We start from the raw sequence: 17,936 nt of genomic DNA, 5'->3' as shown, positions 1-17,936 counted from the left end.
TATGTATATTTAATAAAGATGTCTTGTTTTTACTCATCGTGTTGTCATTCCAACAAATCAATGCACCACTAAATGTTTAAAACAAGTTGCGCACCTGAAGGCTGTATAATTCAATGTTAAAGCGGTATGCTCTCGCCTCTAATGGCGGGCCAATTATTTCGAGGGGCGGGGAAAGGCATGGCCATAATTGATGCATTTGCTTGTCTTGTCAGGGGCGCAGATGTGCGCCAAACTCAGTCAACTATAGCCGAACTCCGGCGCGTGGGGAAAGCGGAAATCAAATGTACCCTTATGTTCCGCGCTGTGCGTGACGCCCACTCAAAACACGCGTGTTGCTTACGGAAGCAGAAGCATACACCACGTACAAGACTCACATTTCGGCGTAGACTCTGCTGCGGCACAACCAAACATCTTTATCAACCCAACCGGTGTCCAGGAGGAACAGGCGTGTTCCTTAGATGAGCTGGGTAGTCTTGGACTTGTCGCAGGGTAAGTCATTTACTGGCAATATAGGCTATTGGTCACTGAATCAGCTGTTGCATCCTGTGTAGGGAATTGAATTACTATATTCACCTCTGCAGATGTTACATGTGAACAGCAACAGGTGTTTGTCTCGTGCAGATCAATGGGCATTACTACAGTGACGCATGCAGGATGAATTCGTTTATGCGACATGTTTAATTTAATAGAGCACAATTATGTGCGTATTTCGCCATTTGTTTTTGTTTTTTTTCCCACCAAGAGCCGTTTGTCAAAGGAGATGCTGCTGGGGTATTGTAACAGAGGCTGAGAGCGAGGCGATGTTGGTTATTCATAGTTGATCCCAAAGGACTTTTTGTTTCATGCTGTATCAAACATGTGCCTCCATGGCAACCCATTACTGATTTTAACCAATTCACATGTGAACATCAATTAGGCTTCAACTGGAGGCTTTTCAACAGGGACAGCCTCAGTTACGACATCTCAAGATCTCAAATGCATACACTATGTATACAAAAGTATGTGGACACCCCTTCAATTGACTGGATTTGCCTATTTCAGCCACATCTGTTGCTGATGGGTGTATTAGGTCGAGCATCCAACCTTGCAATCTCCATAGACAAACATGGGCAGTATAATGGCCTTACTGGAGAGCTCAGTGACTTTCAACGTGGCACTGTTATAGGATGCCACCTTTCCAACAAGTCTGTTAGTCACATTTCTGCCCTGCTAGAGCTTCCCCAGTCAACTTTAAGTGGTGTATTGTGAAGTTGAAACATCTAAGAGCAACAACGGCTCAGCCACGACGTGGTAGACCACATAAGCTCACAGAACAGGACCACCAAGTGTTGCAGTGTGTAGCGCGTAAAAATAGTCTGTCCTCGGTTGCAACGCTCACTTTCGTGTTTCAAACGGCCTCTAGAAGCAACATCACAATAACTGTTTGTCGGGAGCTTCATGAAATGGGTTTCCATGGCCGAGCAGCCGCACACAAGCCTAAGATCACCATGCGCAATACCAAGTGTTGGCTGGAGCGGTGTAAACTTTGCTGCCATTGAACTCTGGATCAGTGGAAACGCGTTCTCTGGACTGATGAATCACGCTTCACCAAATCAAAATCAAATCAAATCAATCAAATTTTATTTGTCACATACACATGGTTAGCAGATGTTAATGCAAGTGTAGCGAAATGCTTGTGCTTCTAGTTCCGACAATGCAGTAATAACCAACAAGTAATCTAGCTAACAATTCCAAAACTACTACCTTATAGACACAAGTGTAAGGGGATAAAGAATATGTACATAAAGATATATGAATGAGTGATGGTACAGAACGGCATAGGCAAGATACAGTAGATGGTATTGAGTGCAGTATATACATATGAGATAAGTATGTAAACAAAGTGGCATAGTTAAAGTGGCTAGTGATACATGTATTACATAAAGATGCAGTGGATGATATAGAGTCCATCTGGTAGTCCGATGGACAAATCTGGGTTTGGTGGATGCCAGGACAACGCCACCTGCCCCAATGCATAGTGCCAACTGTAAAGTTTGGTGGAGGATGAATAATGGTCTGGGGCTGTTTTTCATGGTTCGGGCTAGGCCCCTTAGTTCCAGTGAAGGGAAATATTAATGCTTCAGCATACAATGCCATTCTAGATGATTCTGTGCTTCCAATTTGATGGCTACAGTTTGGGGAAGGCCCTTTCCTGTTTCAGCATGACAATGCCCCCATGCACAAAGCGAGGTCCATACATAAATGGTTTGTCGAGATCGGTGTGGAAGAACTTGAGCCCTGACCTCAACCTCATCTAACACATTTGGGATGAATTGGAGCGCCAACTGCGAGCCAGGCCTAATCACCCAACATCAGTGCCCAACCTCACTAATGCTCTTGTGGTTAAATGGAAGCAAATCCCCTCAGCAATGTTCCAACATCGAGTGGAAATCCTTCCCAGAAGAGTGGAGGTTGTTATAGCAGCAAAGCTGGGACCAACTCGATATTAATGCCCGTGATTTTGGTCATGTAGTGTACTTTTCACTTCCTCTCTCGTCTCCTTCTAAGAACCCATTGAAGGAGAAGGTTAGAGGGGAGGGACCGCTGGCTTTCTCATCCAATGGGTTTTCAGGAGAGAGGATTCAAGGAGTATGCAACTTTTCTCTCTCTCTCACCCTCTGTCTGCCTGTCTGACTCTCCCTCTCTGTTTCCATTCACAGACATACTGCCTTGCCCCTAACAGAATGGCCACAGACATACTGCCTTGCCCCTAACAGAATGGCCACAGACATACTACCTTGCCCCTAACAGAATGGCCACAGACATACTGCCTTGCCCCTAACAGAATGGCCACAGACATACTGCCTTGCCCCTAACAGAATGGCCACAGACATACTGCCTTACCCCTAACAGAATGGCCACAGACATACTGCCTTGCCCCTAACAGAATGGCCACAGACATACTGCCTTGCCCCTAACAGAATGGCCACAGACATACTGCCTTGCCCCTAACAGAATGGCCACAGACATACTGCCTTGCCCCTAACAGAATGGCCACAGACATACTGCCTTGCCCCTAACAGAATGGCCACAGACATACTGCCTTGCCCCTAACAGAATGGCCACAGACATACTGCCTTGCCCCTAACAGAATGGCCACAGACATACTGCCTTGCCCCAGAATGGCCACAGAATGGCCACAGACAGAATGGCCACAGACATACTGCCTGCCCCTAACAGAATGGCCACCGAGACATACTGCCTGACTGCTGGCCACAGACATACTGCCCTAACAGAGTGACTGCTGGACGCCAGAATGCAGTGACTGCTGGCCGCCTGCAGTGATGACATACTGCCTTGCCCCTAACAGAATGGCCACAGACATACCTGCAGTGACAGAATGGCCACCTGCAGTGACTGCTGGGCGCCTGCAGTGACTGCTGGGCGCCTGCAGTGACTGCTGGGCGCCTGCAGTGACTGCTGGGCGCCTGCAGTGACTGCTGGGCGCCTGTAGGCCTGTAGTGACTGTTGGACACCTGTTTTATTATTTTTTATCATCTCACCTTTATTTAACCAGGTAGGCCAGTCGAGAACAAGTTCTCATTTACAACGGCGACCTGGCCAAGATAAAGCAAAGCAGTGCGACACAAACAACAACACAGAGTTACACATGGAATAAACAAGCGTACAGTCAATAACACAATAGGAAAAAAATTAAGTCTATATACAGTGTGTGCAAATGGCATGAGGAGGTATGGCAATAAATAGGCCATAGTAGCGAAGTAATTACAATTTAGCAGATTAACACTGGAGTGATAGATGAGTAGATGATGATGAGCAGATGATGGTGTGTAAGTAGTGATACTGGTGTGCAAAAGAGCAGCAAAGTAAATAAAAACAATATGGGGATGAGGTAGGTAGATTGGGTGGGCTATTTACAGATGGACTATGTACAGCTGCAGCGATTGGTTAGCAGCTCAGATAACTGATGTTTAAAGTTAGTGAGGGAAATGTAAGTCTCCAGCTTCAGCGATTTTTGCAATTCGTTCCAGTCACTGGCAGCAGAGAACTGGAAGGAAAGGCGGCCAAAGGAGGTGTTGGCTTTGGGGATGACCAGTGAGATATACGAGGCGACTGTAGTGACTGCTGGACGCCTGTAGTGACTAGCATTATGGGATGTGGCACCTCCGTCACCACCGACAACAAGGGGAAGAGACTGACGACAGGTGAGACAGACTGGGGACAAGTGATGGCTCTGATTGTCTTCCCCCAGGATTCATGTAGCCTGGTCCCAGATCTGTTAAGGTTGGCATAGCAGAAAACTGTAGTTGGCAAGACAATACAAACAGATCTGGGACCAGGCTACATCTTGTAGATTGTGAATCCAGTGAATATACAGTTTGGTCATTAAGCACCTTTTGACATCTTTGAGAATTCAGTATGTTTATCAGCCGGCAGCTGGTAAATTATAAATGGTGTAGTTTTCCCTCCTACTGTAGTTGGATGTTTTCAAGATGTTGGTCAAATGTTCTGCTTTTCTTTGCCTTATTTCTTTACTTCTTCTTTTAGCTGACAAACTTGTTTAAATGAATTTACTCTGAAGGGATTTTCTACTTCTGATTCTCTCTTTCCTCCCTGGTGTGTTGTTAATTCTGCCTCTCTTCCTCTCCCTCTGAACTGGTTCACTATAAATGTTTTTATTTAATCACTCCTCACTACAGACCAGATGGCCAAGAAAACTCCCAGCCCTGCACTGGGTAAGAGGCCTCCTCTCATGTCACCCCTAATGTCCTATTGGTCAACCTTACTGTATCATTGTGTCCTATTGGTCAATGCCCATGGTCATCCTGTGTGTGTCTCTCTTTCTCTTGGTCTATGCCTCTATCTTTGTGTTTTCTGACTCCCTCATGGCTTCATTAGTTGTCAATACCGCTAACTACCTGCAGGGGGCTGTTATTAAACTGTTATTTTATTCAGTACCACTAACTACCTGCAGGGGGCTGTTATTTTATTCAGTACCACTAACTACCTGCAGGGGGCTGTTATTTTATTCAGTACCACTAACTACCTGCAGGGGGCTGCATTCAGGGGGGGCTGTTATTTTATTCAGTACCACTAACTACCTGCAGGGGGCTGTTATTTTATTCAGTACCACTAACTACCTGCAGGGGGCTGTTATTTTATTACCTTATTCAGTACCACTAACTACCTGCAGGGGCTGTTATTTTATTCAGTACCACTAACTACCTGCAGGGGGCTGTTATTTTATTCAGGGGGGCTGTTATTTTATTCAGTACCACTAACTACCTGCAGGGGGCTGTTATTTTATTCAGTACTAACTACCTGCAGGGGGCTGTTATTTTATTCAGTACCACTAACTACCTGCAGGGGCTGTTATTTTATTCAGGGCAGGGGGCTGTTATTTTATTCAGTACCACTAACTACCTGCAGGGGGCTGTTATTTTATTCAGTACTGCTAACTACCTGCAGGGGGCTGTTATTTTATTCAGTACCGCTAACTACCTGCAGGGGGCTGTTATTAAACTGTTGTTTTATCTGGTCTTCCATCTCATCCTCTCAGCTATGAAGGCAGCCATCCTGATCCAGCGCTGGTACAGACGTTACATCGCCAGGTTAGAGATGAGACAGCGATACACCTGGAACATCTTCCAGTCTATAGAGTATGCTGGGGAGCAGGACCAGCTACAGGTAATGGAGACGGAACTCAGGTGGTTCAACCTTGTCTGAGACCTGAAGAGGCCTCGGCTTTAGCCCTGCAGGCCAACACAGTCTGTTAGTACTTGGCCATATGAAATACACCTGACTATGTTTCAATCTTCCTCAGCTCTCCAGTTTCTTCAGTTTCATGCTGGACAACTTCACTCAACTCAATGGGAATGGCCCAGGTAACTAACATTTTCTTATGTTTTCAGGAAAATTGTTGGACTGTCAGTTCCTAGCACAAAAAAAAATGGAATGCCCATAATTATTTATAGAGTGAACAAAAAAACATCCCGATCCATTAATAGCCTTTGCCTAAAACATATTATGGTGACGATGTTGCTTAGCAACCGCATCCGCATGCTATTCTGTTTTCCTCTGCTGTGGTAATGTGGGATATTGTGTTCTTGTGACTGCTGCTGCCACAGCTGGGGCCTGCCTGTACACGTACAGACCAACACGTTGCTGCAGATAATTAGCCAGCCAGGGCCTTTAGTGTTGAAGACAACAGGAGACGATGCTCAGACCATCTTTCCTATTTTTACAAAATACAAGTTGTGCTTTTAATTACAGTAGATACAGTATAGGTGATCTCTGTGGGTTTGGATCAGAGTAAATATGATAAACTGACTGGTTGTTTAGAGATGTGCCCTGAAGACGGACGCGACCACTCCACAGATAGGGTCTGAGAGAGGTGTGGCTGCTGTCCTCTTTAATAACAACATCTGATGATGATGTCCTGCCTGTTTGTCTCCATAAAGGAGTGTCTGTGGCTGGACGTTAACCTACTGTAGCAGGCTATTCCAGAGGAGTAAACAGGGATGCCCTGAACATGTATAAATGTGTTTGACATCCTGTTTTAGTGTGTTAATAAAGTTATATTTTATTTGATTCTATTCAGTTTGATTCTACTCTATCTAGAGTTGTAAAATTCCGGTAACCTACCTAAAATTCCCAGGTTTTCCAGAAATCCCGGTTGGAAGATTCCAGGAATCAGGAGGCAGTAAGCAGGAATACCGGGGGATTTGGGGAAAGTTACTAGAAGTTTTAAACCCCCAACTCTATTCTTTTAACCCTGTGTGTTCTATTAACCCTGTGTTTTCTATTCTATTAACCCTGTGTTTTCTATTCTATTAACCCTGTGTGTTCTATTCTATTAAACCTGTGTGTTCTATTCTATTAACCCTGTGTGTTCTATTCTATTAAACCTGTGTGTTCTATTCTATTAACCCTGTGTGTTCTATTCTATTAAACCTGTGTGTTCTATTCTAGTAACCCTGTGTGTTCTATTCTAGTAACCCTGTGTGTTCTCTTCTAGTAACCCTGTGTGTTCTCTTCTAGTAACCCTGTGTGTTCTCTTCTAGTAACCCTGTGTGTTCTCTTCTAGTAACCCTGTGTGTTCTCTTCTAGTAACCCTGTGTGTTCTCTTCTAGTAACCCTGTGTGTTCTCTTCTAGTAACCCTGTGTGTTCTCTTCTAGTAACCCTGTGTGTTCCATCCTCCAGTTTGATCTATTCTATTAACCCTGTGTGTTCCATCCTCCAGTTTGATCTATTCTATTAACCCTGTGTGTTCTATTCTATTAACCCTGTGTGTTCTATTCTATTAACCCTGTGTGTTCCATCCTCCAGTTTGATCTATTCTATTAACCATGTGTGTTCTATTCTATTAACCCTGTGTGTTCTATTCTATTAACCCTGTGTGTTCCATCCTCCAGTTTGATCTATTCTATTAACCCTGTGTGTTCCATCCTCCAGTTTGATCTATTCTATTAACCCTGTGTGTTCCATCCTCCAGTTTGATCTATTCTATTAACCCTGTGTGTTCTATTCTATTAACCCTGTGTGTTATCTTCTAGTAACCCTGTGTGTTCCATCCTCTAGTTAGATCTATTATATTAACCCTGTGTGTTCTATTCTATTAACCCTGTGTGTTCCATCCTCCAGTTTGATCTATTCTAGTAACCCTGTGTGTTCTATTATATTAACCCTGTGTGTTCCATCCTCCAGTTTGATCTATTCTATTAACCCTGTGTGTTCTATTATATTAACCCTGTGTGTTCCATCCTCCAGTTTGATCTATTCTAGTAACCCTGTGTGTTCTATTCTATTAACCCTGTGTGTTCCATCCTCCATGTTGTCAGATCTGATCTCCCACCTGCTGGACCCAGTGGTTGACCCGTGGTCAGACAGAGAGAGACAGACCATGTATGAACAGATCACTGTTCCTGAGTCCTACAGCGGTCCTCACCTCACCTTCCCCCTCACCGTCTCTCACACCAACGCCCTGCTCTCTGCATTCAAAGAGCAACAGGTACCGTACCATTCAATTCAAACTGTATTTCCCCCACTGTGTGCTACAGGACCAGTATTCATAAAGCGTCTCAGAGTAGTAGTGCTGGTCTAGGATCAACTTCACTGTCCATACAATCATACTCATTATGATCTAAAAGGCACAAACTGATCCTAGATCAGGACTGCTTTCTGAATATGTGCCCAGGGAGTACAGGAGCTGTTGTGGACAGTATGACAGCTTAATGAATAATAACAGATCAGTAACCTATAGTCCTACCTGATGGTTCCTCTTCTTTCAGCCTCTCCATGGCAGATACATGCTGCAGTTGTTACACCAGACTAAGAAGCTCCTGAAACAGATGCCAAATGTCATTCACCTGTCCACACCCTACGCCAAGGAGATCACAATATGTGGTAGGTTGTTGATGTATTTTTAGTGATTGGATTGATATAGAGCTTTTCCAGGTGATCAAAGCACTTTACACTGTATGAAGGAAACTAATCCACCACCCCAATATTGTTTTCAGTACTGCTAACTATGTTGTCCAATATTGTTTTCAGTACTGCTAACTATGTTGTCCAATATTGTTTTCAGTACTGCTAACTATGTTGACCAATATTGTTTTCAGTACTGCTAACTATGTTGTCCAATATTGTTTTCAGTACTGCTAACTATGTTGTCCAATATTGTTTTCAGTACTGCTAACTATGTTGTCCAATATTGTTTTCAGTACTGCTAACTATGTTGTCCAATATTGTTTTCAGTACTGCTAACTATGTTGTCCAATATTGTTTTCAGTACTGCTAACTATGTTGTCCAATATTGTTTTCAGTACTGCTAACTATGTTGTCCAATATTGTTTTCAGTACTGCTAACTATGTTGTCCAATATTGTTTTCAGTACTGCTAACTATGTTGTCCAATATTGTTTATTTAAAGGCACTTTTTGGGGGAGACGTAACACAGGCTGACTTGTCTGGTTACACCAAACACTGACAGTACTGCTAACTATGTTGTCCAATATTGTTTTCAGTACTGCTAACTATGTTGTCCAATATTGTTTTCAGTACTGCTAACTATGTTGTCCAATATTGTTTTCAGTACTGCTAACTATGTTGTCCAATATTTGACTATGTACTGTCTTGTACTTGTTGGTTAATTTCATTTAAAGGCCTTTAGCTTTTTGGGGGGAGACGTGATTATCCAGATGTCAAGTTGACTATCTAGTACACAATAACACAGGCTGACTGTCTGGTACACCAAAACACAACACTGACTATCTAGTACACAAAACTGACTATCTAGGACACAACACTGACTATCTAGTACACAACACAACACTGACTATCTACAACACAACACTGACTATCTAGGACACAACACTGACTATCTAGGACACAATAACACAACACTGACTATCTAGGACACAATAACACAACACTGACTATCTAGGACACAATAATACAATACTGACTATCTAGGACACAACACTGACTATCTAGGACACAATAACACAACACTGACTATCTAGGACACAACACTGACTATCTAGTACACAATAACACAGGCTGGGTGTCTGGTACACAATAACACAACACTGACTATCTAGGACACAATAACACAGGCTGGGTGTCTGGTACACAATAACACAACACTGACTATCTAGGACACAATAACACAACACTGACTATCTAGGACACAACACTGACTATCTAGGACACAATAACACAACACTGACTATCTAGGACACAACACTGACTATCTAGGACACAATAACACAACACTGACTATCTAGGACACAATAACACAACACTGACTATCTAGGACACAATAACACAACACTGACTATCTAGGACACAACACTGACTATCTAGGACACAATAACACAACACTGACTATCTAGGACACAATAACACAACACTGACTATCTAGTACACAATAACACAACACTGACTATCTAGTGACACAATAACACAACACTGACTATCTAGGACACAATAACACAACACTGACTATCTAGGACACAACACTGACTATCTAGGACACAATAACACAACACTGACTATCTAGGACACAACACTGACTATCTAGTACACAATAACACAACACTGACTATCTAGTACACAATAACACAACACTGACTATCTAGGACACAACACTGACTATCTAGGACACAACACTGACTATCTAGTACACAATAACACAACACTGACTATCTAGGACACAATAACACAACTACTGACTATCTAGGACACAACACTGACTATCTAGGACACAACACTGACTATCTAGGACACAATAACACATCTAGGACACTGACTATCTAGGACACAATAACACAACACTGACTAATCTAGGACACACTATCTAGGACACAACACTGACTATCTAGGACACAATAACACAACACTGACTATCTAGGACACAATAACACAACACTGACTATCTAGGACACAATAACACAACACTGACTATCTAGGACACAATAATACAATACTGACTATCTAGTGACACAATAACACAGGCTGGTACACAATGACTATAGTCTGGACACAATCTAACACAACACTGACTATCTAGGACACAACAACACAACACTGACTATCTAGGACACAACAACACAACACTGACTATCTAGGACACAACAACACAACACTGACTATCTAGGACACAACTATCTAGGACACAACTATCTAGGACACAACACTGACTATCTAGGACACAATAACACAACACTGACTATCTAGGACACAATAACACAACACTGACTATCTAGGACACAATAACACAACACTGACTATCTAGGACACAACAACACAACACTGACTATCTAGGACACAATAACACAACACTGACTATCTAGGACACAACAACACAACACTGACTATCTAGGACACAATAACACAACACTGACTATCTAGGACACAATAACACAACACTGACTATCTAGGACACAACACTGACTATCTAGGACACAATAACACAACACTGACTATCTGTATACACAACACTGACACTATCTACACAACACTGACTATCTAGGACACAACACTGACTATCTAGGACACAACACTGACTATCTAGGACACAATAACACAACACTGACTATCTAGGACACAACACTGACTATCTAGGACACAATAACACAACACTGACTATCTAGGACACAATAACACAACACTGACTATCTAGGACACAACACTGACTATCTAGGACACAATAACACAACACTGACTATCTAGGACACAATAACACAACACTGACTATCTAGGACACAATAACACAACACTGACTATCTAGGACACAACACTGACTATCTAGGACACAATAACACAACACTGACTATCTAGGACACAATAACACAACACTGACTATCTAGGACACAACACTGACTATCTAGGACACAATAACACAACACTGACTATCTAGGACACAACAACACAACACTGACTGTATAGGACACAACACTGACTATCTAGGACACAATAACACAACACTGACTGTATAGGACACAATAACACAACACTGACTGTATAGGACACAACAACACAACACTGACTGTATAGGACACAACACTGACTATCTAGGACACAATAACACAACACTGACTGTATAGGACACAATAACACAACACTGACTGTATAGGACACAACAACACAACACTGACTGTATAGGACACAACACTGACTATCTAGGACACAACAACACAACACTGACTATCTAGGACACAATAACACAACACTGACTATCTAGGACACAATAACACAACACTGACTATCTAGGACACAATAACACAACACTGACTGTATAGGACAACACTGAACACAACAACACTGACTATCTAGGACACAATAACACAACACTGACTATCTAGGACACAATAACACAACACTGACTATCTAGGACACAACAACACAACACTGACTATCTAGGACACAACAACACAACACTGACTATCTAGGACACAATAACACAACACTGACTATCTAGGACACAATAACACAACACTGACTGTCTAGGACACAATAACACAACACTGACTATCTAGGACACAATAACACAACACTGACTGTATAGGACACAACACTGACTATCTAGGACACAATAACACAACACTGACTGTATAGGACACAATAACACAACACTGACTGTATAGGACACAATAACACAACACTGACTGTCTAGGACACAATAACACAACACTGACTATCTAGGACACAATAACACAACACTGACTGTATAGGACACAACAACACAACACTGACTGTATAGGACACAACAACACAACACTGACTGTATAGGACACAATAACACAACACTGACTGTATAGGACACAACACTGACTATGACTAGGACACAATAACACAACACTGACTGTCTAGGACACAACAACACAACACTGACTGTCTAGGACACAACACTGACTGTATAGGACACAAGACTGACTGTATAGGACACAAGACTGACTGTATAGGACACAAGACTGACTGTATAGGACACAAGACTGACTGTATAGGACACAAGACTGACTGTAGGACACAATAACACAACACTGACTGTATAGGACACAAGACTGACTATCTAGGACACAAGACTGACTGTATAGGACACAAGACTGACTGTATAGGACACAAGACTGACTGTATAGGACACAAGACTGACTGTATAGGACACAAGGCTGACTGTATAGGACACAAGACTGACTGTATAGGACACAATAACACAACACTGACTGTATAGGACACAACACTGACTATCTAGGACACAATAACACAACACTGACTGTGTAGGACACAACAGCCCCTCACTTCCCAAAATAGAGCTCTTTCTCCTGGTTGTTTATATACATAATGAAAAGACATTGTTTCACCTCAATGGCCTCCTTCCCTGTAGTCAGAGACGCATCTCATCAAACTCAAGAATCCTTGAGACGAATGTTAAACACACACACAGAACATGAATGACTCATTTAATGTCGGAGAGCATGTTAATTAACTCTTGATTAACTCAGTTAACTAATTAACCCAGTCATGTTGGTTTTATATGCCATGGATGGTCTTATTTCTAGGAGGAAATGTGTCTACTACCTTTTTAAAATCTTCTAATGCTTGTAATTTTCTTCAGGAGATTTACATGGCCGTCTAGATGACTTGCTGCTCATATTCTACAAGGTTAGGCTCTTGACACGATACTGTACATGCCATAGTATACTTGTGACACTACATGAAGAGAAACAATGGCCTAGTTCCTCCATAATAATGATTCCATCTCTTTCAGAACGGCCTCCCCTCGGCAGAGACGCCGTACGTGTTCAATGGAGACTTCGTGGACCGAGGGAAGAAGTCTGTGGAGATCATCATCCTGCTGTTTGCCTACCAGCTCCTCTACCCAGACCACATGACCCTGAACAGAGGCAACCACGAGGACCACATCATGAACCTCCGGTAGTTAGACACACAGACCACATGACCCTGAACAGAGGCAACCACGAGGACCATATCATGAACCTCCGGTAGATACAGACCACATGACCCTGAACAGAGGCAACCACGAGGACCATATCATGAACCTCCGGCACTTACACACATAGACCAAATGACCCTGAACAGAGGCAACCACAAGGACCACATCATGAACCTCCGGTAGTTACACACACAGACCAAATGACCCTAAACAGAGGCAACCACGAGGACCACCTCATGAACCTCCGGTAGTTACACACACAGACCAAATGACCCTGAACAGAGGCAACCACAAGGACCACATCATGAACCTCCGGTAGTTACACACACAGACCAAATGACCCTGAACAGAGGCAACCACGAGGACCACCTCATGAACCTCCGGTAGTTACACACACAGACCAAATGACCCTGAACAGAGGCAACCACGAGGACCACCTCATGAACCTCCGGTAGTTACACACACAGACCAAATGACCCTGAACAGAGGCAACCACGAGGACCACCTCATGAACCTCCGGTAGTTACACACACAGACCAAATGACCCTGAACAGAGGCAACCACGAGGACCACCTCATGAACCTCCGGTAGTTACACACACAGACCAAATGACCCTGAACAGAGGCAACCACGAGGACCACCTCATGAACCTCCGGTAGTTACACACACAGACCAAATAACCCTGAACAGAGGCAACCACGAGGACCACCTCATGAACCAGATAGAGAAACACGTTAGCATGTTCATTCTAGTTGGTCCTCGACAAACCCCAGCTGTTTCACATATCTATTCAATTGTAGTACAAGCACACCTGTACAACGCTTCAGATACAAAATCCGAAAAATCTTTATTTCAGTTTTTTTATTTACAAGACAACAAATGTTGCTTGGAACTGTCCTACACACAAGAACATGCATGACAAGCACAACATTGCAGTATATTAACGCTGCTCTGTTTTCTGTTTTTCAGATATGGATTCACTAAAGAAGTTATGCAGAAGTACAAGGTAAAGTCCCCTTCACTGTTCACACCGGACCTATGTAGTTGTACTCACCGCCATCTAGTGGCAGCTTCTTGTCATGACCCCTCTCTCTCTCTCTCTCTCTCTCTCTCTCTCTCTCTCTCTCTCTCTGCTGACATGTACACCTCTCTCTCTCTCTCTCTCTGCTGACATGTACTCTCTCTCTCTCTCTCTCTCTCTCTCTGACATGTACACCTCTCTCTCTCTCTCCTCTGCTGACATGTACACCTCTCTCTCTCTCTCTCTCTCTGCTGACATGTACACCTCTCTCTCTCTCTCTCTCCTCTGCTGACATGTACACCTCTCTCTCTCTCTCTCCTCTGCTGACATGTACACCTCTCTCTCTCTCTCTCCTCTGCTGACATGTACACCTCTCTCTCTCTCTCTCCTCTGCTGACATGTACACCTCTCTCTCTCTCTCTCTCTGCTGACATGTACACCTGCTGACATGTACACCTCTCTCTCTCTCTCCTCTGCTGACATGTACACCTCTCTCTCTCTCTCTCTCCTCTGCTGACATGTACACCTCTCTCTCTCTCTCTCCTCTGCTGACATGTACACCTCTCTCTCTCTCTCTCTCTCTGCTGACATGTACACCTCTCTCTCTCTCTGCTCATGTACTCTCTCTCTCTCTGCTGACATGTACACCTGCTGACATGTACACCTCTCTCTCTCTCTCTCTCCTCTGCTGACATGTACACCTCTCCTCTGCTGACATGTACACCTCTCTCTCTCTCTCTCTCTGCTGACATGTACACCTCTCTCTCTCTCTCTCCTCTGCTGACATGTACACCTCTCTCTCTCTCTCTCTCTGCTGACATGTACACCTCTCTCTCTCTCTGCTGACATGTACACCTCTCTCTCTCTCTCTCTGCTGACATGTACACCTCTCTCTCTCTCTCTCCTCTCTGCTGACATGTACACCTCTCTCTCTCTCTCTCTCTCCTCTGCTGACATGTACACCTCTCTCTCTCTCTCTCTCTCTCTGCTGACATGTACACCTCTCTCTCTCTCTCTCTCTCTGCTGACATGTACACCTCTCTCTCTCTCTCTCCTCTGCTGACATGTACACCTCTCTCTCTCTCTCCCTCTGCTGACATGTACACCTCTCTCTCTCTCTCTCCTCTGCTGACATGTACACCTCTCTCTCTCTCTGACATGTACACCTCTCTCTCTCCTCTGCTGACATGTACACCTCTCTCTCCTCTCCTCTGCTGACATGTACACATCTCTCTCTCTCTCTCCTCTGCTGACATGTACACATCTCTCTCTCTCTCTCTGCTCTGCTGACATGTACACCTCTCTCTCTCTCTCTCTCTCTGCTGACATGTACACCTCTCTCTCTCTCTCCTCTGCTGACATGTACACCTCTCTCTCCTCTGCTGACATGTACACCTCTCTCTCTCTCTCTGCTGACTGTACTCTCTCTCTCTCCTCTGCTGACATGTACACCTCTCTCTCTCTCTCTCTCTGCTGACATGTACACCTCTCTCTCTCCTCTGCTGACATGTACACCTCTCTCTCTCTCTCTCCTCTGCTGACATGTACACCTCTCTCTCTCTCTCTCTCTGCTGACATGTACACCTCTCTCTCTCTCTCCTCTGCTGACATGTACACCTCTCTCTCTCTCTCCTCTGCTGACATGTACACCTCTCTCTCTCTCTCTGCTGACATGTACACCTCTCTCTCTCTCTCTCTCCTCTGCTGACATGTACACCTCTCTCTCTCTCTCTCTCTGCTGACATGTACACCTCTCTCTCTCTCTCTGCTGACATGTACACCTCTCTCTCTCTCTCTCTGACTGACATGCTGACATGTACACCTCTCTCTCTCTCTGCTGACATGTACACCTCTCTCTCTCTCTGCTGACATGTACACCTCTCTCTCTCTCTCTCTCTCTCTCTCTCTCTCCTATGCTGACATGTACACCTCTCTCTCTCTCTCCCTCCTCTACAGACACATGGCAGGGACATCCTACTGCTGGTCCAGGATGTGTTCAGCCTCCTCCCCATAGCAACAGTCATCGATAACAAGGTGCTCATCGTCCATGGAGGAATATCAGACATGACGGACCTGGATTTCCTCAGCTCTATAGAGAGACACAAGGTGAAAACAGATTGTAAACCTACAGGTAATGTAGATCCTGTCCTGTAGGTCCTGGGTAGTAGGACCTGTCCTGTAGGTCCTGGGTAGTAGACCCTGTCCTGTAGGTCCTGGGTAGTAGACCCTGTCCTGTAGGTCCTGGGTAGTAGGACCTGTACTGTAGGTCCTGTACAGTAGGTCCTGTACTGTAGGTCCTGTACTGTAGGCCCTGGGTAGTAGGCCCTGTACGGTAGGTCCTGTACTGTAGGTCCTGTACTGTAGGTCCTGTACGGTAGTTCCTGGGTAGTAGATCCTGTACTGTAGGTCCTGTACTGTAGGTCCTGTACTGTAGGTCCTGTACTGTAGGTCCTGTACGGTAGGTCCTGTACTGTAGGTCCTGTACTGTAGGTCCTGGGTAGTAGGTCCTGTACGGTAGGTCTTGTACGGTAGGTCTTGTACGGTAGGTCTTGTACGGTAGGTCCTGTACTGTAGGTCCTGGGTACTAGGTCCTGTACTGTAGGTCCTGTACTGTAGGTCCTGTAATGTAGGTCCTGGGTAGTAGGTCCTGTACGGTAGGTCCTGTACGGTAGGTCCTGTACGGTAGGTCCTGGGTAGTAGGTCCTGTACGGTAGGTCCTGGGTAGTAGGTCCTGGTAGGTAGTAGGTCCTGGGTAGTAGTCCTGGGTAGTAGGTCCTGGGTAGTAGGTCCTGGGTAGTAGGTCCTGTATGGTAGGTCCTGTAGGGTCCTGTACTAGGTAGGTCCTGTACCTGGTAGGTCCTGGGTAGTAGGTCCTGTACTGTAGGTCCTGTACGGTAGGTCCTGTACGGTAGGTCCTGGGTACTAGGTCCTGTACGGTAGGTCCTATACGGTAGATCCTATACGGTAGGACCTGGGTGGTAGGTCCTGTACTGTAGGTCCTGTTCTGTAGGTCCTGGGTAGTAGGTCCTGTACTGTAGGTCCTGGGTAGTAGGTCCTGTACGGTAGGTCCTTTACGGTAGGTCCTGGGTAGTAGGTCCTGGCTGGTAGGTCCTGTACTGTAGGTCCTGTACTGTAGGTCCTGTACTGTAGGTCCTGTACGGTAGGTCCTGTACGGTAGATCCTGTACGGTAGGTGCTGTACGGTAGGGTAGGTCCTGTACGGTAGGTCCTGGTCCTGGGTAGGTAAGTCCTGGGTAGTAGGTCCTGTACGGTAGGTCCTGGGTAGTAGGTCCTGTACTGTAGGTCCTGTACTGTAGGTCCTGTACGGTAGGTCCTGGGTAGTAGGTCCTGGGTAGTAGGTCCTGTATGGTAGGTCCTGGGTAGTAGGTCCTGTACTGTAGGTCCTGTACGGTAGGTCCTGGGTAGTAGGTCCTGTATGGTAGGTCCTGTTCTGTAGGTC

General features: G+C 44.7%; 1 protein-coding gene across 1 annotated transcript in view; it reads left to right on the top strand.

Moving 5' to 3' along the window:
- The first annotated feature begins 200 nt into the window (after window positions 1-200).
- The window catches only part of ppef1 (protein phosphatase, EF-hand calcium binding domain 1), a 36,518-nt gene continuing 18,782 nt past the window's right edge, over window positions 201-17,936 (top strand). The window contains 12 exon segments of the mRNA XM_042318992.1: window positions 201-489; window positions 4,032-4,205; window positions 4,701-4,736; window positions 5,561-5,688; window positions 5,825-5,885; window positions 6,659-6,703; window positions 7,843-8,012; window positions 8,293-8,407; window positions 13,118-13,164; window positions 13,271-13,437; window positions 14,426-14,462; window positions 16,434-16,583. Coding sequence (XP_042174926.1) covers window positions 4,151-4,205; window positions 4,701-4,736; window positions 5,561-5,688; window positions 5,825-5,885; window positions 6,659-6,703; window positions 7,843-8,012; window positions 8,293-8,407; window positions 13,118-13,164; window positions 13,271-13,437; window positions 14,426-14,462; window positions 16,434-16,583 — 1,011 coding nt within the window. The 5' untranslated portion in view covers window positions 201-489; window positions 4,032-4,150.

Source organism: Oncorhynchus tshawytscha, unplaced genomic scaffold (assembly GCF_018296145.1).
Source record: "Oncorhynchus tshawytscha isolate Ot180627B unplaced genomic scaffold, Otsh_v2.0 Un_contig_5015_pilon_pilon, whole genome shotgun sequence".
Classification (NCBI taxonomy): Eukaryota; Metazoa; Chordata; class Actinopteri; order Salmoniformes; family Salmonidae; genus Oncorhynchus; species Oncorhynchus tshawytscha.
The sequence above is the reverse complement of the archived record's forward strand: the minus strand, read 5'-3'. Positions and strand labels throughout refer to the sequence as shown.